Here is a 27,414-nt window from a genome sequence, read left to right on the forward strand (position 1 = left end):
AGGGAAAATGGAGTTTACTTCTGCAAAATGAGAGGTTATTGTAACATGATCTTTGTGACAATATTGCTACATATGAAAGAAACTCTGTAGGATGCTAATTTGTTTTCCAAAACACAACAAAACCTGATCTGTGTGTGAATACTAATGAAGCACTTTAGTGTCTAACTCTGAGGTGTGATGGAAACAACTATTTTAATAGGATCAAAACAAATGAAGACACTTTATTTTGTGATGTTCAAAAAATAAATATTCACTAAAACCCTGATGTCCACACAGTATCATTTGTGTGCTGTATAGTGTTATCAGTCAAACCACATGTGTGTGCAAAATGAATGCCATTTTTAATGGAACTTGTACTGTCTTGAAATGACAGCCTGACACCACACACCATGCTTTTGTAATATATTTGCGACAGTGGGCTCCAATATGAACCATTTGCTACAGACAACACCCTTACCACTCCTCTGCTTAAGGGCATGGCTCATTTGCTACAAGTGTTCTTTGTGTGATGCTTGGATTTTTCAAATTGTTTATTCATAGAGATCACATTTTAAAAAACATCCTCATAATTAGGGGGAACTTGTGGCAGTTAGCATTTAAAAGTGTCATGCTACTGTTAGAGAACATGATTTTAAGTGAGTCAACATATTTCCTTATACCCTGGTATTGGGTCTGATACTGCATAAGCAGTACTCCAATAGTAACTCTATCTTCATATACAAAAACATGCAGTTCACAAGCTAGCAACTGGAGATATCCATATTCACCTTTCTTATCTTAGTGAGGAAATCTCTGCTCTAGTAGCAGAGATCTCCAAAAAGGTAATTATATGATATAGTAGTAAATAGTGAGAGGGACAAGCGGGAGTGGTAGGAAAATGGTGAATAGTTCCTAGAAAATGGGTCGGGTAAATGCTAATTTAAGAAGGGGCCTAGGCAGAGCATGCTAATTCAAAACATACATCCACTGAAATGTAATATAATTGCAATTTGCAAAATACACCTCTAATTTACTGTACACTAGTCCAGCCTTACGGTACGTTCAGTACTACCCATGGCCAACCACTAGAACTGGAACACACATATATAGAAATATTAGTGAAGATGGGCTTTTTAAGTTTTTAATTGCTCTACAAATATTAATACCTAAAATATTATTCACTGTTTATTAAAATGTTAATTTTAGGAGGGATTGTGTAGTATATTTTTCTTTAATTTGTCATAGGTTGATATTATTTGTTTAAATTTAATTTTCATTTTTTATTTTATGTTAATTTCAATTAAAAATGATAGTAAACCTTTTTAATTTTCCCTATATTTGGGAATATGGAGACCTCTGCCACAATGGCAGACAACTTCACAAATATGGGGGGGCGGGGGGGGTGAGGCGTTTAAGTCTACATCTAGATGTGACCTCCACTCAAAAATGGTGAATAGTAAAAAAGTTGAGATTTACACATAGGTGTAAAAGTCGATATAACTGCGAATCGGTCTCCTCATGTAAATTTACTTTTGTGAAGCAGGACCTTTATCATTTTTCTACTTGATGTGCAGTCTCAATTGGTTGTTAACCCCTACTAAAAATCCTTCTTTTATTATATACAACTAGTTATAGTGACTGACCTCTTCTTAAATATCAAGGAAAATAAACATTTGCTGAAGTTGTTCGTGCATTGTTTTACCTTCATAGTTGTTATACAGCTTTTGTGAGGAATTTGGGCAGTTCTACTAGACATCTAAATAACAGATGTGAAATACATTCTTAGTGATATTTATATGGGATTTCCATGGTGAATATTTTTCCCAACTATTAGGGATTACATGTGACTGTCTTCTACAATTCGACACCCACATTTACACTCGCTAATGATAAAAAATTTCTCGATCAACAAGTACAAAAATTACATTTTGTACTAAAAGGCAAATGTGATTGGGTTATAAATATGTCAGTGCAAAAGTGCACCTACATCAGCTAACTTCCATGTAGTCTGGAACTCCTGATGCTAACTTTCGCCATTGTAGTCACAAAATCAACCTTTACATGTCTTGGCTGTTTGCCAAGATCAGTAACTTGCATTAATGTATAATCGTTTTATGAATGTGATTAATTATGAGTTAATTGCCAAAGAACCAAACGTTGATTGTAACATGATATGTAAGTAAACAGAACCAAATATCTTTATTAGCTCCCTTCAACTAACAAAATGAACAGCAAAAGCAATCAGAAAAAAAAACTTTTAACAAGAGTACCAATGTTTATTCTATTGTACTTGTTTTAAGATAAACAGGGTGTTCTAAGTCATGTCACAGTTTCATACAAATAAATATGCTTATATAATATTCTATAGCAGTTTGCCAGTGGATTCTTGATTATGGTTAAATAATGTTAACAATGAAATGAAGATATTCTATAAATTATCTGTACAAATTATGTTATATTTCAGTATACTTACTGGATACTTCAGGCTTTTTTGATCTAGCTGTGGGAATAAAGAATATGTGTTGAAGTAAAGTGAGTAAACTTTAGTTAATATCTCATTAATTGTAGGGTTCAATTCACAAGGTGATCCTAACTCTGAACATTCTTAGGCATGCATCTCTGCATTGGTGTGTTTTATTACTTAAGATGGTATTGTAAGTGCGACTGGCCTATAACATAGCCATTGATGACATCTGTGGGATCTCTATTGTCTGCTTTCTCCTCTAACACTACAAATGTGGTAACTGTGCACTGAAGAAAATCACAATAGGCAGGGTTAGGACATGGTTTTTGAAATATCACAGTTGTTTTTCAGTTATTTTTTTTCTGCTCATGGATTCATTTTTGCAATCATAAAAAGATGTTCACTATCTGATATTGAGCACGTTCCTATCCCCTGTAATAATTTTTGTTGAAAGTGCTCTGTTTCGCCTCCCGATCCAGCAATACTGTATCAAAAACTCTAAAATCAAATGAATAAGAGGCCTAAAATACAAAAAGGTAGACTGAATGTCGGCATTCTGTGCAACAGAACATCTATAGACAAACTACAAGCGATCAGGATAGAATGGTTTATGGCCATGAGATGAAAGTGATGCTTAGAAGCACAATATTAAAGACACTTTGCTAAGCCAGAACACTGGAAGGAGTAGTACAGTTTAAGAAAGGATGGGGAATTTTGATGAAGAGAGAGATAGATAGAAATACTGATGAAAAAAGCATGCTTAAATAGAAGAGCTGAGTACATTATATGAAAACAAAAGAGAGCGGGAAAAAGCAACAGCTGAACTAGGAAGACTTGGGAGGTAACTAAGGGCCTCAGTTACAACAAACTGGTTAATCAATTACGATGCGCCAGTTTGCTTGCGCCACCCTGCTCCCACTAACGACACAATGGAAGAGCTGTATCTACAATACAGCACACCATGGTGCTCATTAGCATAGCAGCGTCTGAATTTCTGACGCAGATGTGGCACTTTGCTGGACCACCATAAAAAATGTTGATGCTAGTTCATTAAAACTCAGGGAGGCCCATTTAAACTAGCCTAGTGTCACTTCAATACCTTCCCTTGAGCAGGCGGTAAAAAATGATGCTAGAATGATGAACTAAATTCTTGTTGATTTCACTTCCCCATTCCTGCAGCCTTCCAAGCGAGGGAACACTTCCTTTGCATACATTATACCTGGCACAGGTATAATGTGGTGCAAGGGTTTACAAAGTGGTGCAATGGTACTGTTGCACCAGTTTGAAAATATTGCCATGGGTGGGGGACTATTCTGCTCCTCTGTAGTGGCAAACAAAATGACACAACTGTTGCGCAAGAGGCTTGTAAATGAGCCCCCAAGAGTTTTGCATATGAATGCTATTAGAAATCGGGTCTTTGATTGGCAGTCAGGTTCCCCCCATCCAAGCAAGGACCCTCATTCTAGTCAGGGCAAAGAAATAACACACCCAATTAACCCCGCTCATCCCCTTGGTAGGTTGGTACGAGCAGGGACGGCTTAACCCAGAGACAATGTGTAAAGTATTTGTACCAACACACACAGTAGTTCAGTGATAACACTACAAAATGACTCAACAAAGAGAGAACAATGGCCAATGTTTATCTGAGCAAAACAAGACACAAATGACAAAAATCCAACATACACAGGCAAAGTTATGGATTTTTAAAGATTAAGGCCCTCATTCCGACCCTGGCGGTTTGAAACCGCCAGGGTGGAGGGCAGAGGAAGCACCGCCAACAGGCTGGCGGTGCTTCCCGGGCCATTCTGACCACGGCGGTAAAGCCGCGGTCAGAAAAGGCGAACCGGCGGTTTCCCGCCGGTTTTCCCGCCGGTTTCCCGCCGGTTTTCCCGACGGTTTTCCCGCCGGTTTACCCCTGGCCCACGGAATCCTCCATGGCGGCGCTGCTTGCAGCGCCGCCATGGGGATTCTGACCCCCTTCCCGCCAGCCTGTTTCTGGCGGTTTACACCGCCAGAACCAGGCTGGCGGGAACGGGTGTCGTGGGCCCCCTAACAGGGCCCCACAAAATCACGACGGGTGCCACTGCACCCGTCGCACCCCTGTAAATCCACCGGCTCCATTCGGAGCCGGCTTCCTCTTTGCAGGGGCTCTCCCGCTGGGCCGGCGGGCGATCTGTTGGAGATCGCCCGCCGGCGCAGCGGGAAAGTTCGAATGACCGCTGCGGTCATTTGACCGCGGTGCGGTCTTTTGGCGGTTTCCGCCCGGCGGGCGGCGCCCGCCGCCCGCCGGGGTCGGAATGACCCCCTAAATGTCAATATAGCACTTAGAAAAACAAATGCTTTGATTACGTCATATCACGGTGTTGTAACGGAGTTATTCCCAAAAATCCGACACTAATGGTGCCTGTCACGGAGTCACACGGACCCCAGGTACAGTACCTAGTGAATATGAGGAAACAAGCCAGTGCACGGAGTCGGGGATCGTGACATCACTAGATCTGAGGTTCCGGTGCGGCGGAGAAAAGGAGCGGAGGCACAACTAGGAGGCATCGGGTCATTGCTGCGAAGCGGTGGAGGTGAGGCAGCAGCAGTGCGAAGAGCAGTGTCAGTATACGGCGGTCATGATGTGGTGCAGCGACTTCCACGGAGTCATGGACTTCAGTGATGCTGCACCGGCGTCGGGCCTGTGGAGTCGTCACACTCCAGCGAGGACCATGGCTTCGGGTTGCAGGGGCCATCACGGGATTTGGCAGCGGCGTCAGTCTGCAGTCATCCGAAGTCTGTTTCCTTGGATCTTCTTGATTTTCCACCAGCGTCTCCTTTCAAGGGCCCAGGGACAGGATTAGGCAACTCTTGGCACGACAGGAGTCTCAGCAGAGAGTACAGGTGCTGCAGATGATGTTTTTGACGGCCTCGAGATTTCAGGACAGAGGACAAGCACAGTCCAAGCCCTTGGAGATTCTTCTCAAGCAAGAATATACCTCAAAGTCCAGTCTTTATCCACTTTCACAGGCAGAAGCAGCAATTGCAGGATAGCCCAATAAAGCACAGTCACAGGCAGGGGCAGCACTTCTCCTCAGCTCTTCAGATCTTCTCCTTGGCAGAGATTCCCCTTGGTCCCAGAAGCAAAACTTGAAGAAATCTAAAGTCTGGGGTTTTGGGTCGAATACTTATACCTCTTTCTGCCTTTGAAGTTGGCCAACTTCACAAAAGAGAAGTCTCTGTTATTGACAGGATCCTGCCTTGCCTAGGCCGGGCCTGAGACACACACCAAGGGGCTGGAAACTGCATTGTGTGAGGGAAGGCACAGCCCATTCAGGTGTAAGTGACCACTCCTCCCTCCACTCTCGCACAGATGGCTCATCAGGATATGCAGGCTACACCCCAGATCCCTTTGTGTCACTGTCTAGAGAAGATCCATAAACAGCCCAAATGTCAGTCTGACCCAGACAAGGAATCCACAAACAGGCAGAGTCACAGAATCGTTTAAGCAAATAAATGCCTACAACTCACAATCTAAAAACCAACATCAATAAAAGATGTATTTTTAAATTGTGAGTTCAGAGAACCCAAACTCCAAATGTCGATCTGCTCTCAAAGGGAAACTGCAGTTTAAGAATATTTGAAGGCAGCCTCCATGTTAACCTGTGAGAGAGATAGGCCTTGCAACAGTGAAAAATGAATTTGGCAGTATTTCACTGTTAAGACATGTAAAAACACATCACTACATGTCCTACCTTTAACACACATTGCACCCTGCCCATGGGGCTACCTAGGGCCTATCTAGGGGTGCCTTACATGTATAAAAAGTGAGGGTTTGGGCCTGGCAAGTATGTACACTTGCTAAATCGAATTGGCAATTTAAAACTACACACACAGACACTGCAGTGCAGGTCTGAGCCATGTTTACAGGGTTACCTATGTGGACGGCACAATCAGTGCTGCAGGCCCACTAGTAGCATTTGATTTACAGGCCCTAGGTACCTCTAGTGCACTTTACTAGGGACTTACTAGTAACTCAAATATGCCAATTATGGAAAATTACACATAGAATTTCACATTGGGAGCACTTGCACTTTAGCACTCGTCAGCAGATGTAAAGTGCCCAGAGTAACAAAAACAGGAAAAACAACAAACTGCAACAACCTGGGAAGCAGAGTCGAAAAGTTAGGGGAGACCATGCTAAGGATGCTAGGTGTAACACATGAAATCTGTCCAGCCTGGATGGAGAGGATATCTGCCAAATTTTTATGGATGTCCAGAATCCACCAAACCTTAAATAATCGCTTTAATTACCACTGTGACCCAGGAGCACAGTGCTTAAAAAATGAAAAACTCAGGAATAAGCTATCATGTTTGTCATAAAGGGAAAGAACATTGGCCCTCATTATGACTTTGGCGGTCTCAATTCGAGACCGCCAAAGCCATGGGCACCAGAAGACCGCAAGTGCTGGCGATCTTCGGCCCACCATAATATGGATACTGCTGGATTTACGCCACATTTAGGGCAGAAATCCGGCAGTAGCCAGGCTGACGGACGAGGCACCTGGGCGGTGCTAACACCTGCACCGTCCCACCAATAGAACGTCGTCAGCTGTATTTTGACCAAACAGGCGGCCTGCCGGTGTCCTGCTGGCAGGGCACTGCTAGCCGTACCAGTGACCCTTCCCGATCCCTGCCGGACGACCTCCTCGCCAGACAAGGTAAGTCGGGAGTCCGTCAGGGGAGGGGGGTGTGGGTGTGTCTGTGCATGATTGCAGGGGGGAGAGGGGGTGCTGTGATTATAGGGGGGTGGGGGTGGTGGGTTGTGGGGCACTGTGATTCTAGTGGGGTGGGAGGGGGGGTCAGATGATTGCTGGGGCGGTGGGTGAGCCTTCTACCGGTGACAGGGAAGGAATTCCCTGTCACCGGTAGCCCTACCGCCATGGCTTTCATGGCGGTGGTACCGCTGTGAAAACCATGGCAGTAGGCCGGCTCATTATACCGCTGGCGGTCATGTGTGGACCGCTGGGTCGGAAATGCACATCTCCGGCCCAGCGGTTCATACCACCATGGCAGTATGAGTGGTGATGTGGCGGGTTGGCTGCGGCCAACCCGGCACACTCATAATGTGATGGAATACACCAACAGCCTGTTCGTCTTGCTACCGCCGCATTAACCCTGGCGGTCAAAAGCAACCTGTCCCAGGATGCTTGTTTCTGGTCCAGGTAGGACCTGGTCTGGCAGTTTGGACTGGATTGTTACCATGGGGAACAGGGTCAAGACTGATTTGCATATGGTTGGGTCCAAACTGGAATGGCATGGTGAGCAAAACAACTGATGGATTAATCTCAGATCTGTGACTTGGGGTGAATGTTTGATTTGTTCTGCATTCTGTCCATCAACTCCTTTGTGCAAGGGTCAAAATGAGGGCCATAATGTCTATACTCTTAGCAGTACAGGGAGATAATTAATAGCATTTGACCAAACCTCAGAAAAAGAACAAGGACCATATTAATGAAAAGTGGCGCATCACATCATGATGGGACACTTTTCTTGTGCCCCATTGCGCCCGCCTAATGCCACCCTGTGTGCGCCATATTTATGATACAGTACACCATGGCACAAGTTACGGAACTAGCATCAAAATGTTGAAGCTAGTTTGGCGCTTTGCAGGATTAGCACCAAACATTTTGATGCTTATCCTGCAAAGTGAAAAAAGGCGTTTTAAGGCCTGGCCTGAGGCAGGCGTTAAAAATTAAGTTAAAAATGGAGCAGTGAACTCTCATAGATTCCACTGTGTCATTTTTTTGGGCCTCCTACCGCCAAAACGCCCCCCTTTTAACATTATGGCTGGCACAGGCATAATGCGGTGCAAGGGTTTACACAGTGGAGCAATGGATGCATGGGTACAAATAATCTTCACACAAGTTAGATACAGTTATGCATATTGTGAAATATTTGGCCAGTATCTTGATTGAAAATTATAAACAAGGGCATACCTCTTAGGGGACACTAAAGTGCCTGGCTACAAGATGGCTGCACTGATGGAAGGCTCCTTGTGCCAGGCATAACAATCCTGCTGTATCTTCCCTCAACAGGTGGCATCACGCTCTAAAACTCCCTGCAGTGATGCAGCCTGTGGTGCACAGAGCCTGTAGAGGACAGTGGCTTCCTGCAGGTTCTCTGAATGGCTGTGCAGCACCCGGTCAGAGCTCCTCACTTGTCTGCCTGTGCTGGGCCGGTGGGCCCGCCCAGACGTGAGAAGCGGTAGGTCTGTTTGGCACAGAGTCGAAGAAGGTGTGGCATCCCAAGAGGTGCTTTGGAGCCCTGCCAGGCTGCTGTGGGGCCCAAAAGGTGATTGCTGCTACTTGCTGTGCCTACAGAGGACTGGGGCTTCCAGCGGGCTCCCTAGGTGGCTGTAACACTTATGGTTGGGGCTCTTCGCTAGCCTGCCTGTGCCTGGCCAGCCTACTCGACTACAGGTACTGGTAGGCTTGCATGAGCCTGTGCCATACTGGTGCTGCGCAAGGCTGGTAATTGGAGCTGTAGGAGGGACAGTGACCTGTGAAGTATTCAGGGGCCTTGCTGGACTGTGAGGTTGATTGCAACTGTTTGTTGCAGTCTGCTCCTGCTACCCAGAGAGATCTATTGGCCAGGAGGGCGGGCTGCAATGGACTGAATTTTGAGACACAAACCCTGCATCAGGAAGACATCCCATTTATAATGCTCTCACTGGCACTTCTCAAGGTCACTTACCGAAACATATCCTACATCTGTACTGATACACAATCTGCTCCACGCTTCCTATGCAAAGTTAAAAAGGGGAGATCCTCACCTTCTGGTGTCAGTGGGACATTCTAGTGGAGGAACTGAGTGATGTGGATTGAAGCAGGCCACCGGAGGCACCTGTTGCTGACTAAACCTCACCATCTTAGGCATATGACATTTTGTTAACACTCTCCTTGGCCTGGTACTACGCATTTCTGTAGATGGGGTGATTTGCTGCCTCGAAACTGGCAAATTTTCCCCCACCCACTGTTGTGCATTACACTTTCCATAGATCCCTAGAGACATCTTATGTTTTGCCTTTGGTTCTGCTTTTGCTATAGTCTGTCAATGCCACCTGGTAAATATGCAGGGTTATATTGGACTTGATGCCCACATATGTGTCCAGTGAGTGCTCCATGTTGCCAGGAAGTGACACTGACTGGTACTCTACTTTCCTCCATAGGGAACCCCCTGGTATCTTTATCCCATCGATACCCATGGCTTTACTGAACTTCATGGGCAAGCTGTTATGGGGAAGTTTGAGGTGGCAATAGTTCACTCGCAGGTTGGGATGGCTGGTGTAGATGGGGGCGATGGTGGACAATGGCAATTGCTTAATACAACACAATGATTTTGTTATTGATGATATGGTGGACACGTGGGGAAGATATACACTACATTGCATGGAAGAGACCATCACCCAGTCTATGGCTTCAGCTCATAAACCCATTATATCTGTGAACCTGATATTATGGAATATATTGGTAATCCCTGCAAGGCCAGACAAATATTAGTGTACTTGTTCTACTACTAGGTCCACATTGCACTCCTCTAGGAGACACATTTTGAGGCACAGAAAACACCTGCATTTGCAGCGTGCTGGAGTTGCTGTAGTTCTTTCTCCTGCTACTCATTGTATGCTAGGAGAATTGCTACTTTGGTCCACCGAGGGTTACCATTCACCATCACTGCAGAAGAAACTGATCTGCAAAGTAGATACAATATTATCCAGACCCACACAACACTTATCTCACGTATGGGCCCAATACTGATTACCTTTGGTTAGTTTGACAGGCACAGGAATGTTCAGACTCAATGTCTCCTGGGGTGGTGCTTTGGGGAGCAACTTTAACTTACTATTGCATAGACACCTGGATAGTTCTCACTCGCTCACTCGCCTGCCTGCACTATGCCACAGCTAGGGCACTCCAGGAAATTATGGAAACTCATGAAATGCTGTAACTTTGATGTGAAACACACCTGGGTATATCGGAGGGCACACATCTCAATGGTGCATAGCACCTGGGTTCAGATTAACTATTAGTTGGGCACTCATGACATTAGGGGCTAGTACACACGTCGAACATCTCTCATGTGCATCACCTTTTATAATTACCATGGTGATACCGGACTCTAGATACCACACCTTCCTGTGGTGCCTTTCTCAACTGGCACTCACTGATACTTTACTTGTAGAGGACATAAGAGAGGAGATCCTAACTCAACAAGAGCTCTGTTCCATCACACAGGCTGCTGTGGGAAGCATTTAAAATCTACTTAAAGGGGATATGAACTGCCAAGCAGCACGGGTGCAGACCGCTATCTGCATCCATTTAAATGTCTTTGAAAAGGAGTTACACACCTGAGGGCGTCAATGTAGCCAAAACCCTTCTAGGTACACTGACATATATCCATGCCAAGCTTGCTGAGTTCACAGAATAAGAGGACAGGGAAGTCAAGCATATGTACCATATTGCCACTGCCCTAGCATACAGTGAGGCCAACCATTCAGGTAGAACCCTTGCCAGATTGGTGCAGTGGAACAGAGGGTACCATATCGTGGCACAGCTGCAGGGTGATAATGGCGTGGTGAAACATGAACTGGAGGCTATCTTTGCGGAGTTCTACTCCAACTTATATGCATCACACCACTCTCCCACCTCATAAGATTATACTACCTACTTTGGTAGAGATGCATTAGCCTGGCTGGTGGGGCCTGTCAGGTTTTCAGAAGAGCCCATTAATTCAGACCAAATTATCAAGGTCATATCAGGTCTACATACAGGCAAATCACTGGGAGGCAACAGGTTTATGGTTACATTTGATAAAGCCTGTGCAAATATCCTAGCACCCAGACTCCAGCTTCTATATGCGTAGGTATGGGGTGAGGTGCTCTCCCTCCCTCTTTTAGGAGCCCATCCTCATTAGACTGCTAAAACCTAGAAAAAACCCACAATATCTAAAGTCTTACCGTCCATTTTCACTTATAAATAATTATTCGAAGATCTTCACCAAAGACTTCACCAACAGACTGCTGCTGTTGTTACCCAACTTGGTTCTCACAGACCAGGCGGGATTTGTACCTGGACGATCTTCTCACAATATATATACACTAATTTCACTACTGCATCAAACTGACCCCTTGTAGGACGCAGTGGCGCTACTCTTAGATGGTACCAGTGTTTGACTCTGTAGAGTAGGGATATTTCTTTGGTGTACTGCCACATAGGGTTTCCAGCACATTTAATTCTCTTAATACAACTATTCTACACTAACCCCAGAGCCAGAGTGCGAGTGAATGGCCTGACATCTGACCCGTTCAAAGTTAAGTGGGGCACCTGAGCAAGATGCCCCATCTCCCTTACTGTTCGCCTTAGCAGTAGAGCCATTGGCCTGTGCTTTTAGGCAGCAACTAAGGCACAGTGGAATTGTGTTTGCTACATGCATTTTAACTGTATCCTTATACACAGACAACATTACACTCTACATTTGTAACCCCTGCCAGAACCTTACACCAGTAGTGCAAGAATGTACCTTATTTCAAATACCATCCAGTAAAGCGATAAATTGGAACATGTCTGTCATATTTCCCCTAACCTCGGCCATGAAAGAGCAGCAGCTTTATACAATACATCCCTCAGGCAGCTTGGCATTTGGGTGAGTCGAGACAGAGAAACCATAACCCCTGGAAATTTCGGCAGTACTATGTCAAAAATGGAAGATCAGAGGTGGCCAGGATTAGTCTTCCTACGTCCTCGCATGGTAGAATTGCCCTCTTGAAGATAATTCTCCCACTGACATTTTTGTACTTATTTCATAACATACCGATACCCCTAAACAGACAGTTCTCTACCACTCTCAAGTCCATCATGATTAAACGTGCACGGCAGCTAAACATCTTCAGTTCAGTTGGGAAACTCTTACCTCGCCATAAGAACAGGGCAGTCTGACTGTGCAACTTCCAGTTCTACTACTTCTGCACGCAAGCACAATATGTACATAATTGCAGTGCTTAATTTGTTCTTGTTGATTCCAGTACTGAGCACCGGCACTTATTTATGAGGGCCGGTGCTTATTCTTCTGCCTCAAGAGTTTACTGCGAGCAAAAGACACATATGGAAAGGATGGAGAAAGGGAAAAACGAAAACGCGTCACAAAGGGAGAAAGTAGAAAGCTGCAAGAGTGAGCTGAAGGGGCAGGGAGAGGCTTTATGTGGATTGAAGTGGTCCGAGATGGCTTCAGGATTACGCTGCCTCAGTATTCCGTATTCGCACATTTAATTGCAGCAGCTGCGTGTTTAAGAGGAGGGCTTTGGGCACCGGCACGTTTTTATTTACAAATTAAGCTCTCCATATTTGGCTGCATGCTCCAACCTATATGGTGCACTTAGCTAGCGAGCGAGATGTGGCCTTTCCGACCCACTCATCACGCTTTTAGGGCAGCTGCTGAAGCGTAAACGGCTGGAAATCCACTCAGTGGCAACCACGTATATGGCATGGGAGGGCATACGCACGTGATAAGGGAGAAATAGGTTATACTCATTGTTAGAAATGGGGTTTTTGGTTGGCAGTCAGGTTGCCCTCTGTCCAAGCAAGAACCCTCACTCTAGTCAGGGTAAGTCACACACAATCCAAATTATCATGTGCCCACCCTCTGGTAGCTTGGCACGAGCAGTCAGGCTTAACTTAGAAGGCAATGTGTAAAGTATTTGTGCAATAAATCATACAATAACACAATATAGCACCACAAAAATACACCACACAGTGTTTAGAAAAATATATAATATTTATCTGGATAATTGCAGGTCAAAACGAATAAAGATGCAATGTGAAATTGTCGAGATATCACTGAAAAGTGATATAAAGGGGGTCATTCCGACCCTGGCGGTCCATGACCGCCATGGCGGAGGGCAGCGGAAGCACCGCCAACAGGCTGGCGGTGCTTCCTGGGCTATTCTGACCGCGGCGGTAAAGCTGCGGTCAGAAAAGGGGAACCAGCGGTTTCCCGCCAGTTTTCCCCTGGCCCAGGGAATCCTCCATGGCGGCGCTGCTTGCAGCGCCGCCACGGGGATTCCGACCCCCTTCCCGCCAGCCTGTTTCTGGCGGTCTTCACCGCCAGAACCAGGAAGGCGGGAACGGGTGTTGTGGGGCCCCTGGGGGCCCCTGCACTGCCCATGCCACTGGCATGGGCAGTGCAGGGGCCCCCTCACAGGGCCCCATACAAATTTTCACTGTCTGCTTAGCAGACAGTGAAAATCACGACGGGTGCCACTGAACCCGTCGCACCCCTGGCGGTCGCCCGCCAGCCCAGCGGGAAAGTTGGAATGGCCGCCGCGGTCTTTTGACCGCGGGGCGGTCATTCGGCGGTAACCGCATGGCGGGTGGCGACCGCTGCCCACCGCGGTCAGGATGACCGCCAAAGTGTCTTAAGTCTTTAAAAAGCAAACAAAGGCCCTCATCTGACCCTGGCGGTTTGAAACCGCCAGGGCAGAGGGCCGCGGAAGCACCGCCAACAGGCTGGCGGTGCTTCATGGACAATTCTGACCGCGGCGGTAAAGCCGCAGTCAGAAAACGGCAACCGGCGGTTTCCCGCCGGTTTACCCCTGGCCCAGGGAATCCTTGCAGCGCCGCCATGGGGATTCCGACCCCCTTCCCGCCAGCCTCTTCCTGGCGGTTCTTTGTGTGAGGGCAGGCCCTCCACCCTCCCAGCCCAGGAAGACCCATTCAAAATGCAGATGTATGCAAGTGAGGCTGCGTACCCTGTGTTTGGGGTGTGTCTGAGTGAATGCACAAGGAGCTGTCAACTAAGCCCAGCCAGACGTGGATTGTAAGGCACAGAAAGATTTAAGTGCAAAGAAATGCTCACTTTCTAAAAGTGGCATTTCTAGAATAGTAATATTAAATCTGACTTCACCAGTCAGCTGGATTTTGTATTACCATTCTGGCCATACTAAATATGACCTTCCTGCTCCTTTCAGATCAGCAGCTGCCACCTCAACAATGTATGAGGGCAGCCCCAATGTTAGCCTATGAAGGGAGCAGGCCTCACAGTAGTGTAAAAACGAATTTAGGAGTTTTACCCTACCAGGACATATAAACTACATAGGTACATGTCCTGCCTTTTACCCACACAGCACCCTGCTCTAGGGGTTACCTAGGGCACACATTAAGGGTGACTTATGTGTAGAAAAAGGGGAGTTTTAGGCTTGTCAAGTACTGTTAAATGCCAAGTCGAAGTGGCAGTGAAACTGCACACACAAGCCTTGCAATGGCAGGCCTGAGACAATAGAAGTAGCTACTTAAGTGGGTGGAACAACCAGTGCTGCAGGCCCACTAGTAGCATTTAATCTATAGGCCTTAGGCACATACTGTGCACATTACTAGGGACGTATAGGTAAATTAAATAGTCCAATTGGGTATGATCCAATGTTACCATGTTTAAAGGGAGAGAGCATTTGCATTTTAGCACTGGTTAGCAGTGGTAAAGTGCGCAGAGTCTAGAAACCAGCAAAAATGAGGTCAGAAAAAGAGAAGGAGGAAGGCAAAAAGTCTGGGGATAACCCTGCAGAAGGGTCATTTCCAACACTCATCACATCAGGCCCTCATGCATCTTCCTCTATTGCTAAGCGTCTTTGGCTCAAACACAGACCAGACTAGTGACATGGGATGCGAAGTCCATGGGGGGGGGTCTGTTCCCGAATGGCAAGTGTGTATCTGCCTCTGTAATGTCAGACCGGGTGGGGACCACAGCCCTGGATTTACTTCTATATCTACAGATACGTGCAAAATGTAAAGAACACTACTCCGACTCTCCACCTGTTCCCCCTGAAAATCAGGCATTGACAGTCCTACTAACTGCGGGATCCTGCAGGCACCTGCTTACATATGTATGTATAACAATACAGGCTACAGCCCCGATCATGACACTGGTGATGAAGGAAACATGGGGGGAGTATTTAGGATAAACGATGAAACAAAAGGAATTAACTTTCTGTTGTGCACAGATGTGCCAGATTCAACACCACTGAGGCAGACTTTATTCATTGTTCCTGGCTGTGCCCACATAGCCATGTGTTGGTCCCAGATACTCCAGACTCTTTCTGAAATGATTGACATGGCAGTGACAAAGTCACCTAAACTTTCTCGCTGGTATGCTCTCTAAATGTATCTCAGGAAGACCTTGTTGCTGTCAAAGAGGTGGGTGGCTTGCCATTGGAGGAAGGTAAACCCACCTGCAATGAAAACATGGTTGCATGACGTATGATATTGCCAGGAAAAAACTGGACATGTACTACCCTTTGATCCCACCTAATTGCAGACCTAGAGACATATGGGACCCCTTGCATAATAATCTCTTAAGGACAGATGAGCTTGATCCTAGTTGGCATCTTGAAGGACAGTAGGGACGTGATTTTCCTGTCAAATGCCGGATGTCCCTTTGAAAAAAGTGATGCCTAGACCCTATGGGCTTGCCTTCCCGTTGGTGGGCCTTGATGTTCGATGTATGACTGATTGTCTGGAGCTGTATTATTGGGGTGGGTATCCCTCTGGGCTGCAGCCCTATTGGCTTGTCTACGTTATTATTACCTCAGCATGGTTCACTGTTTATGTCATATCTGACTTTTGTGTTGTGGTGCAATGAATTGTCCTGGGGAATGCTTAAAGCAATGCAGTTTCAACTGCTCTGTTATTTTTTGCTGAGGATAAACCAGTGAAACTTAACAAATAAAGAAAAAAAAGAGGGCATACCTCAAATGCTAAAGTCGGACAGAGACTGGTTTGAGGAAAAAATGCTTTTCCGATTCAGCTTTACAGTTCCTATAATACGTTTTTTGCTCAAATCAGTCTTCCATATCTGGAACATGTAATCACGTGACCATGAAATTTAAAAAAAAAAGAAACTTACAAGTTTTGCTAAATTGTATCCGTTTAGTAAAAGCTTTGCCCAGACCTAATAAACTTATTAACACTGGTCAGCGGAAGGCAGTCATTTTCATTTGAAATGAAATATTCTAGTATATTAATTTAAACGTTAATGGAGGTCTATACATCCTTATTTCTGACAATAAAACAAGCATTTACAAAGAATGACAACCAATCTTCAAAACCAAACAAAGATGACCAATATTAGTGCCCTTTTACATAATAAATTGAGTCATTGAGAAGTGAGGCTTCAGTCTGTTATTTCAATTCTGTATTACACTGATACATGTGGGTTTTTTGTTTGTTTATTTGAACAAAGCATTTTACCAGAAGCACTGCACAGAATTGTAACCATATTTAATAGTGGAAAAAGGACAATGTAGCTAGTTTAAATGTAATGTGTAAAGTAATCGTTCGTAGAATGGTTGCAGAGACAGTAAAACCAGTGAACAGAATATATACAGAACTCCACATCATGACAAAAGAATTGGACCATGGCTCAAAGAACTTCTAAAAACATATATCAGGCTTCATATGAGAAGGAGTGACGTTTGCAACGGTTTGTGCCTCGATAAGTGTAACAAGGTTTAATGAACTCGGTAATTAACCCGATGGTATTAATTGTGTAACCTGGATAAATGACACCTGCCAGCAGCTCACTAGGGAAAAGGCATGGTAATTACTGGAATGAATTTTGGTTCGGAAGCACAAAATTCACCATTCTATACTGGTTTTTAGGAAAAACTCTTAATAGGTGCTATTTATCACACGTTTTAAATTCCGAATGCCACACCGACCATAATCCTCTTGAACACTTGTAACTGGGGCCTGAGGGTTCCCTTGTGGTCTGTGCACTAACTAGAATGAATCATACATATACACACTGTGATTATTAAAGATCTCCATATTGCCAGATGCGAGGATGCAGTGAAACACCATTTCCTCTAAGCTCTTAGGGTGACCAGTCTGTGCGAGTCACATTTTAATGCTGACTTTGAACATAGGGGAAAACGTTAGGAGCATATCAAAGCTTTTAGAAGTCTGGACATCACTTCTGGTACAATTATGGGCAGAATCATTAATAGTACAGCCATAATTCAAAGTCCTCCTGAGATGTGTGTTACATTGTTTCCCACAACTACTACACTGTAACTTTAAGGAACAGTATAAAATATACTGCACCTTTCTAAGGGTCAGGACATGGCTTAATATAGACAGCAAATTGTACCTGTCATAATAACTCCTTTTGCCAGGTCTGAAACTCTCCTCTTGAATATGTTTGTCATCCTTAGGCAAGCCTTATAGCCCATAAAGCCAGGGTGCCTGGCTTTTAAAAGTAGAACAGGTAAAGTTTAATGTTAAACATGTCCTTACTGTGATTAGCACATACAAATTATTTTCACTGTAGCAGGATTTTGTGCTCCATAGAAAATCATTGGGATCCAATATTAAGTTTAATCAATGTTATCTATGCCTAGAAAACAGATGCAAATTTAATTCGGATGTCTGAAATATTTATTACTTATTACAAGCCCAATTCATTGGAGAAGTCAGATTTGTAAAAAATATTTTGGAATAATGTTTTTTAAAAAGTCACCATTGCAGTGTCTGGAGCCCCTGGAAGGTCAATCTACATTTTACACTCTCTACATTTTGCAAGCCAGTAATTATAATTTCAATTGACGTGAATGAGATGTGAGCCTTCTCCCTGGCAGGGATAAAATACCTGGGTATGAGGGATTTTGTTCTGACCTGACAGGATGGCCTGTGAGCTGGGCCCATGGACTTAACTAACTTCAAAGAGTCCTATCCTGTCACATGCAGACGTAGCTAACTCCCGAGTCTGCACCCTTTTTTTCTCAAACAAGCCAGACCACCCTGCATCTCAATTGACCCCACAGTGTCAGACCCTGAGTGTCAAATCCTATTGAGACTGAACCTGCTGTCTGAGACCCGATGAGAGCCTTAAAGGAATGGACCTACTCCTCCACTTGTTTCCAGGACAAAGAAGTGGACTACAAGGGTCAAGAGGCCGATCTTCTTTTCAAGCTGCAAGAATACAACAGGCTACAAGAGGCCTTTCACGCTACTGCCCTGTTGATTAGTGGCATCTGTACCTGGACTGGACTCTGCCTCCCACCCTGTGAGTTTGTAAGTGCCTTCCCTGAGATCATGGGAGTCTTTGGAATTGTACTCCTATGCTGAATTGGGGATTACAGGACTAAAGTCAGAAGGTAAAATCTTTGACCAGGATGAACTTGATGACTGTATCTGACTCACGTACCAGTGGGGTCAGCATAATGTTGTTAATGTGACCATTGAATATCATTGCCACTTTGTGCTTCTTGGTGCTAGTTAGATATAAAACTTTAAAAATCCATATATCCGGTTACCCTTTTTGGATTTTTGTCATTGTAGTCTATTTTTGTTTATTCATTTTTCATTTTTTTAAATTTGGTTTGGGATTTTTATTGCATAAATACACATTGCCTCTAAGTTATTCCTGTCTGATATTTACCAGGGGTTGAGTTTAGGTTTATTTAGTGACTTTAGTGGTTCACCCGGATAAGGAGTGTTATTGTTACTTGAGGTGGGCACTTAGCCCCTTCAACTAATAACCCAGGTCCTTGCAGAGATAATGTATTATTGTTATTTATGTATTTAATAACAATGATTATTATTTATGTATTTGATAACATATAATGGAAAGAATTTAGGAAACACATGAAAACAACCAACTTTAGAAGATGAGGGTTCCTGCTATGTATAAACATTCTAAGCCAAAAATGTTAAATTGTCTTGTGCCACTGCCATTTCTGTCTCCTGTAAACACTGCTATAATGCACAACTACATTCAAATAATGTGTATGTTAGGCAGTGGTAGAATGTAATCTGAGAAATAACAGAGATGTGAAGGGAAAAACAATTTGTACCTAAAACTTAAGTTCAGAGAGTTGTAAGGGAAGGTGCACGCTACCACACCAAGGGAGTCTGGGGGGTGACAGCTTTAAGTCACCGTATTTTAGAATTTTACTAAGAAGGAGTCTGTCCTGCCAGAAAAATACTCAGGTTTTGACCTGAGAGATACCCAAAATGCCTTAGCGGTGAAGAGGGATATGTAAACTTCCTACACATGCAGGACTCTGTTTAGAGACACAATATGCAGTGCCGTGAAACAACAGATTATCATTTATTGTTAGCAACCACTATTCAAGCTTGAAGTCAGCTTGTTAACGAAGGACTCATATACGTACAAAGGCAAAGATAAATTAATTGCCCTACTGCTGGCTAATTAAAAACATTGATGTCAAAACATTGGATTTTTACTGCAGCCCTAGTATACATCCCTCTTGGATATGTAATTTGATGTAATGAACTACAATTGAAAAACGTGTCAACTATAAAGGATTGAACTGAGTGCAACAAGTAATATTAGTTTTTACATTTGCTACTAAGGGACAAGGGGAAAGGATGGAGTGGAAGGGTACCAGCGGTGGAGGACAGCTAAGAAATAAAGAAAGAAGACATTCTCTATTTAAAAAAGAGATGCTCAATATGACCCATCAAGAATAGCCATATTGTGCATGTCGAGTATGAAACCCTATATGTCTGGGGAAAAAATCTAATGTTTGATGTAATGTGTTCCGGATCATGCAATAACAGTTTGTTTTCTTTAAAATAAAAACGCATCAATGTTTTACATTTATATTTCACTTCCTGCTTTGTCATTTAACACCCTGGACTGTGTCAGCAAGTAAACATTATTGTTGCTTTGAGAGCTTTCTAACATAATTAGCAAATGTATGATGAAATAGTCACACCGAGCAACTGAATTAACAAAGAACCAATTGGACTACAAGAGAGACTTATTTATTGCTATCTATCTATTTCAGTCTTCATATATGTATATCGACTGTCTTGAAGAGTAATTAAGGCGCACTAAAGCAAAATCACTACCACGCTTCAAAATGGTGTTTTAACTTACACACATTTATACTGAAAATGGGACAAGTAATGCAAAACAAGTAAGTTTACCTTTTTTTTATAATTCTTTTTATTGTTTACGAGTACTCATCATAAAACAACCTTGGGAAAAGCAGGAAGAACAAAGGCATATTGTATACATAGACAAGAAGCAGAAGACAACATCTAAGGAAATAGATTCTCCTGGATGGCACTTTTACAGCTCACTGCTACTCACTTCGCATTACATTCTCATAATGGTCACAGAAGCCTCCTCCTAATCCCCCCCACCACCACCAACTCAGTTTGTTACAGGTCCTCGAAATCCATTCCATGTCCCCCATACGTTGTCCCATTTCCTGGGGCAGCCCCTACTTTGGTATACTACTTGCTCTGCTCTTTGACACCAGTCGAGGTCGTTTTCCCAATCTTCCAAACGAGGGGGAGACTATTTCCCCCAGGCTCCTGCTATATTTCTTTTTGGGACACCTGTTGCCAACATTGCCAATATCTTCTGGTAATTAGGCCATGACACGTCTCCCGGTATCAACGGGAGCAGCCATTTGGGATTGCTAGGGGTTTCTTGTGAGAGGAACCATGACATTCTGGCTGTAACCGCCTGCATCATTTTTTTTTTATTTAACTTCCAATTGCATTAGTTGTTGAAAATTGGTTTTGAGACATGCCATATGCCTACCTTGTACCTCTATATTCTTTACTTTCCTATTTTTACTTCTGCCGGGGACTGAAGAATGTGAATCTAGATCAGACCACAAACGCTTTTTGTAAAATGGCAAACCCTTCCTTCCATCAAGGACTTTGACATAAGCGCAGCCTGGCATTTGAAATGCTTGTTGTACTATGACTGTGAGGCCTATTTTGTATTGCCATGCACTCTAAATTAGCTATATACCCAAGCAGAGCAAGTTTTCCCTAAGTCTGTATAGCTTTTGAAAAAGGGATTGGTGTAATGTGATATGTCTCTCAATATGATCTATCTCTGCCTCTTATGCTTAGCCTATGAGCACCTGACACACTCTGCTTATACGCAATGCAGTATGAACTTGTACAAACCCATTAAAACAACCACATCTATTATCCCTCCCCTCATTTACAGGTTGGGAGATGTCAGAGTTGTCACTAGTTCCACCTTTGGGAAAACCTTCCGTATGCAGAGATCAAGGAGGACATGGCATTGTAAGGGACCCAATATTCAGGGTGATCCTTCCAACAACAGGAGAACTGATTTTTTTTGTTGGGTTCTATTATGTAGATAATGGGGAGCCTGGATAGGAATAATGCTAATGTGCTCCAAATGCACTGGGGGAAAACTTCATGCACACAAGGGACAATGGGCCTCATTTATGATGCCCAGGGAGCAGGGTGGTGCAACAAGTGCCTTCCTGCACTGCTCTGTGCCACCAGGAAAAGGCAGCAATGCCCCTTTTCTACAAGTTGCAATGCATTCCTGTCCTCTTCCCCTGCGCTGGTGCCCAATTTGCTGCCTAGCACTAATGCAGGCACCCTTGCACCATGGTGCAAGAATGCCAGCATTTCGGGGAAGATTGTTTTTGTGCAGGAAGGGATACCTTCCTGCACAAAAACAATCACAAGAGGTGTTTTCCTCTTTTTATGTGTGCTGCATTCTGCAGCACACATAGGATGAGTATAAAACAGGGAAAAAACAAGATATTTTTCTCCGTTGCATCATTCTTACGCCACACTTGAGGAGATGTAGGAATCTGGTGCTTTCCCAGACTTGTAAATCTGGGGATGCATCTAATTCCTCCCAATTCTATGGCTGTTGCATGAGAACACCCCAAGCAACACCAGTGGAACGCCCCTTTCACGCAGTGTTATGCATGAGAGGGGTCCATATTTACAAGGCCATGAAAGACCAGGCAAGGTGGCTTTGCATGGCCTTGTTAATATGGGCTTGCATAGTGCGCTATCGAAGCATTAAAAAAATCACACTTCGGTGGCCCTGTGTGCCGCTAGGGCCTTGTAAATTAGCCCATTGTGTTTTTATATATTTATTGGAAAACAAGGAAAATGCTAAGAGTGGTGCCATTTCACAATGGTATGGTGACAAGGCTCAGTGTATGCCACTGTTTTTAATCACTGAAGTAGATCTTGCCAGGGACGTAGGGGGTGCTTTACTTTAAAAACACCCCAACTGAGCAGAAAACTGCCCCAACCAGTCGGCACTAGCCCATCAAACTCTAACTGAGCTTACACGCGTTTGGTGGGAATCCCAGTTTCAAAATGAGGATACATCTATATGGTAGAGATCTTCCTTCTCTTGTTCCCCATTGCTCTCCGACCCTTAGAGTCTGACGAAAGGCAGAGGACCCAACCAAAAAGCTCTCCAGGAACGAGGGCACAGGTTGGTAATACAAATCCACTGTAGCACATCCTTTGTTATAACAGGGCTTACTAAGGTCTATCGCAGCATTTCCGAAGGAATTCCTGTTTGCTGCGTATGCACTCAAGCAACACAACCATTTTAAAGTCGTCATGAGACAATAGGAAGGTTTTGCTACCATTATTTTAGGAGATGTTGGGGAGCAAGAGAAGTTTTCTATCCAAAAACAAGTCCATCGGGGCTTGAGACATAATGAAGTATGGAGGCTAGTGCAATGAATACATTAGGTCTGGCAGTATCCCCTGTCTGATATTTATTTTCAGGCACCTAGGCTCACTTTCAAGCCTGCAGAATGAGTCCACTAGATGGCTGTAGTCATATACTGCGCAATGCCCCGGATCATATAAGAAACAGGGATAGGTAGGCGATAAGTGCAGCCAGTTATGCTGAGACAAAATCCATGGTTAGGTTTCCTTATCAAAATCTCCGTGCTAAACCTTCCTTTTCTCTTTCATATTATGCAGGCCTCACACCAAGCTGGACCCTTGCCAGGTTGCATTTTGTCAAAATACCACATGACTGACTTGTACACACCAGCTGGTATTTTACCAGGGTGTTCTTGTCGAAGGGTGTGTGTATCAGCATACTTCAACTATTATGTCTTGTATTCAATTAAGAGAAAAGCTATAAACCCTAAAAGAAAAGAGTACTCGATTGCAGTGGCTCCTCAACAGTACTACTGCAGGTTTATTTGATTAAAATTAGATAGAGACGAGATCGGGGGGGCGGGGAAGGGGGATGGGGCATCTATTGAATTGATTTAATTGTGCATGGAGGCCAACGTGAGCTAACTGGTAACTCCTAGCAGTTCCAGAATGAATGTATTCGGACGGGCAAAAGGGTACATTCACATCACCTGAAAAAGATGAATGAACGTACATCCTACAAACCAATCAGATAGTACATACCAATCCAGTATTTACGTGTGCCTATGCATGTGCCTCCAGATCTCAAGGTATTATTTTTTGTCAATCTAGGGTGTATCAGTAATATGAAGAGTACTTAGTAGCGCACATTTCAAAGCTAGATCATCAAAAGTATATCAGTTATCAGATACTGTGAAGTTTGGAAGTCTCTCAAAAATGCCAATTACCATTTAAGGTGACACAAGACAAGATGTCAACCATAATAAAAGTTACTTTGAGAAAACTCTATTCCATTTTGAAAAAGATGCGTATCAAAGGTAAGAAGCTAATCTTAATTGTAATATTCTCATCATCCCATGAATCTGAGCTAAGGCAAAATTGTAGACGGTGACAATAGCACTCTGGGGTGTATTTTTCAATGCTTTTTTTCCTACCTTGTTACCTTTATTGAATAGTCTTTGGGTTTCGCGTGTTTTCAACACCTGGATGTGTATCTATAATCCTCTGTGATTGGTTCACTTTAGCAAACATCTGGAATTTACGATAATTGTTTTGGTGCACCTAACACAAATACAGAACTCCCATCTTGGCAGAGAATACTCGGAGCCTGATTCATAAAGGTAAATTTACATTCTGTGTAAGTTTACTATTTTTGGGGGTATTCACAATCTACACGTTTAATTTTGCTTACAGGGAAAGGCACGCAGACTCTGGACTCCGAACGAAAACTGGCCATACTAGTTTTTGACTGGCTCATTCTATTAATGTTTCGAACGTTATTTCTGACAGCTACATAGGATTACAGATATCCCACTGCTCGTTTATGTGTATTTACTGCATGTATCACCATGATTAATTTGGGGGCGCAAAAATCCAAGATTTTCTGTTTAAAACTCAACACTTTGGTTTTATCCTGTTTTACCCCAAAGCACAATAAATCATTCATGGTATGTTGCCTGCTTTAAACATTTGCTCAAGATTTAGGAAATCATCGAGTCTGTACTTGAATTAGGCTATGTCATAATTTGACAAAGCATAATCTCAAAAGTAAATTTCGGAATGCGTGGGACCGTTGACACAATAATTGCTAAATGTATTGAGTAAAATATTGTAGGATTGGGTATCAGTACTCTCAACTGAACACATCACTTGTATCTAACCATACTTTAGGACTAGACTCCACTAGAAAATAAAGATGAGCTGCTCTTGTTTTGTGCTAATTAGGGTCTGCAAGTATTGAAGCAACCATTGTACTCTAATAGCTGCAGCTAATGATTGTTGGATTTCAGTGCAAATGAATGTGTACCTTCATCATTTTCAAACCGTTGTGTGTGCTACCTAAAGTAATTTCTGAGTTCTGCAAAGATCAGTATCACCCTAAAGTTCAAACCTTGGCCCCAGTGTACACCAGGTCAAATTAAGGGACAGATGTATGAAAAGTGGAGCTGCACCCAGTGCAGCACCATTTTTCTTGCACCTTTAGCGCCCCCCCCCACCACCACCATGTGTGCACTCTATTTAAAAAACGTGTATGGTGGTAGTCAGGGGGACTAGCATCATAATTTTTCGAACTAGTCCGGTGTCTTTCAGGATTAACATAAAAAATGTTGACGTTAATCCTGCAAAGCACCCAGCAGCCCATTAAAACCAATGTAAACCTCCTTTTAACACCTGCTCTGAGCAGGTGTTAGTAGTGCCAAAAAAATGAAGCAAGGAAATCTTCTAGATTTCCTTGGCCCCCCCTAATGGGGGAACACCCCCTCTGCATACATTATGCATACATTACGCCTGGCGCAGCCATAATGTGGCGCAAAGGATTACAGAGTGGCTCACTTTGTAAATATGGTGCAATGCATGCATTACATCACTTTGTAAATATGGGGCAGAGTTTTGGGAATTGTAATGCCACATTAGCGTAAAAAAGTTACGCAAATGTGGCTTTAGAATGGCACAGGGCCCTTGTAAATCTGGGCCTTCATTTCTTTTCACATTATTGAGCACAATATAATTAGGCTTACAGCACATGGGACACACTATACCAGCTATGAATGCTAGGTGGTTCTATACAGCCACATCCTTGTAGTCATTCACACTACAGTTCCCAATTAAGCGGAGGACAATTACCACCTTATTTCACACTGTATGGCAACCTTGCAAAATTTCCAGTGAGTAGAGTTTAATCAAAAGTGCTTCGAAGACTTATGCGTTTCACTGTGAGGAAGTATTCAGAATTCTAAAACAATTTTGAGTAATAACCCATTAAGGGCAGCAAACTTCACATTTGAGGTGCAATCCTCTTGGAGGTGGCTCATGTGAGGTCAAATGTGAGATAAAAAGTGTTTTAGAGGAGATGGTTAAGATTCTCTAACCCCTGATATTTTAGAATTTAAAAACAAATGTGGGGACTACCTTAAATATGCTTAATAATCAGCAGTTACAGCTAAACGTTAGACTTGATTGCGCTGTGAATGAACACAGACATCACAAGAATTGCAAGCTGGGGCGAAATAAGTGGCTATGAAATGAGAGGGAATAGCGAAGTGCAGTTGTTAGAAGGTGCATTGAGAGCTAATTAAATCCCAAACTCTATGGGTAGACAGCAGCATTGTTTTGGCCGATGTTGTTGCAATGTTTTTCGGCGACTTTGCACATAGGGAAATGGTACTATCTTGGAAGCTGACAGTTGTGGCCTGGTAAAAATGGACACTTCAGAAGATAATCAGTGACCATTACAATTAAGAACAAGTGGACCAAATTGGCTGGTTGACCTAGAAAAGATTCCTCTAAAATATCTGTAACCTTTTGCAAGAATGAATGTTTAGTATACAAATAAACATCTAAGCTTGTAAATAGTCCTACATGGTCGGCAGTTCAGCAGATTTAGTTATGGTACAGGTAGACCATAGACATTTCTAGTTCTAGAACCTACATGAAAGGCCCACGGTCTCAAATTTATGACTCAGGAAGAAAGGGGTGTTACAAATTAATCCTGGATCCTCTCCCCTGCTCATAGAGTAACACTCACATAGCCAGTGTTGCTTGAAGAGTACCGTGCGGGTCAATGTGGTCAGGATGGCCATAGCCTTTTGCAGCTACCTTAACAAATGAAGCAGAAGAGTCACTGTGCAGCCTAATCATCAGGACTGTGGGAGAACACTACAAGCAGATGGTTTGCAGTAAATTAGTGCCAAGGTGCCAGAAAAGCTTATTTTGGAATACACAGGGGCCTGAATATCTTAAGATCAGACTCGAGGAACGAACCCCTTGCAAAAGTATTCTACCTGACTTAGAGCTATGCTGTAATATGAAAAGTACCACCAAGATTGTAGAACCACTGAAATCATGAAGGAACACCTGCACTGGCAGTGGACATTACCAATAGAGATGTGTGCACGAGAATTTCAGCAACCTGCCACCACCCCAGATTTTACAGAAAATGTCCACAATTTGTGCTTCTGAGCATCACGTGAAAAGGAGAGACTTTCAGTTGTTTGCAAGAACATATGATCACTGAAAGTATTCCCATGTGTTGGCTGTGGCAAGCCGGTGATGCCATACAGTAATTATGTCAGTCCTGTACCTCCTCTTATAAAGACTATCAACTACGCATGACAACAACCAACTGTCTCCCACTTTCCAAACTGACTATTTTCTGATCTGGAGAGGGTACCGGGCAGGTTGTCTAGGCTAGAAAAAGAAGGCAGAGGGGGTACCTGCTGTTATAAAAGATGATGATGTTTACCATTCATGAAGCACAACAATGCA

At 43.6% G+C, this 27,414-nt stretch overlaps 1 protein-coding gene across 43 annotated transcripts in view; it reads right to left on the reverse strand.

Annotated features, from left to right (window-relative positions):
* TRDN (triadin) overlaps positions 1–27,414 on the reverse strand; it is a 1,868,677-nt gene that overhangs the window by 543,646 nt on the left and 1,297,617 nt on the right. For all 43 annotated transcript variants that reach the window (XM_069234794.1, XM_069234791.1, XM_069234779.1 and 40 more), the window contains one exon: positions 2,453–2,479. In XM_069234794.1, coding sequence (XP_069090895.1) covers positions 2,453–2,479 — 27 coding nt within the window. The remainder of the gene's footprint in view (positions 1–2,452; positions 2,480–27,414) is intronic.

This window comes from Pleurodeles waltl, chromosome 5 (assembly GCF_031143425.1).
Source record: "Pleurodeles waltl isolate 20211129_DDA chromosome 5, aPleWal1.hap1.20221129, whole genome shotgun sequence".
Taxonomy (NCBI): Eukaryota; Metazoa; Chordata; class Amphibia; order Caudata; family Salamandridae; genus Pleurodeles; species Pleurodeles waltl.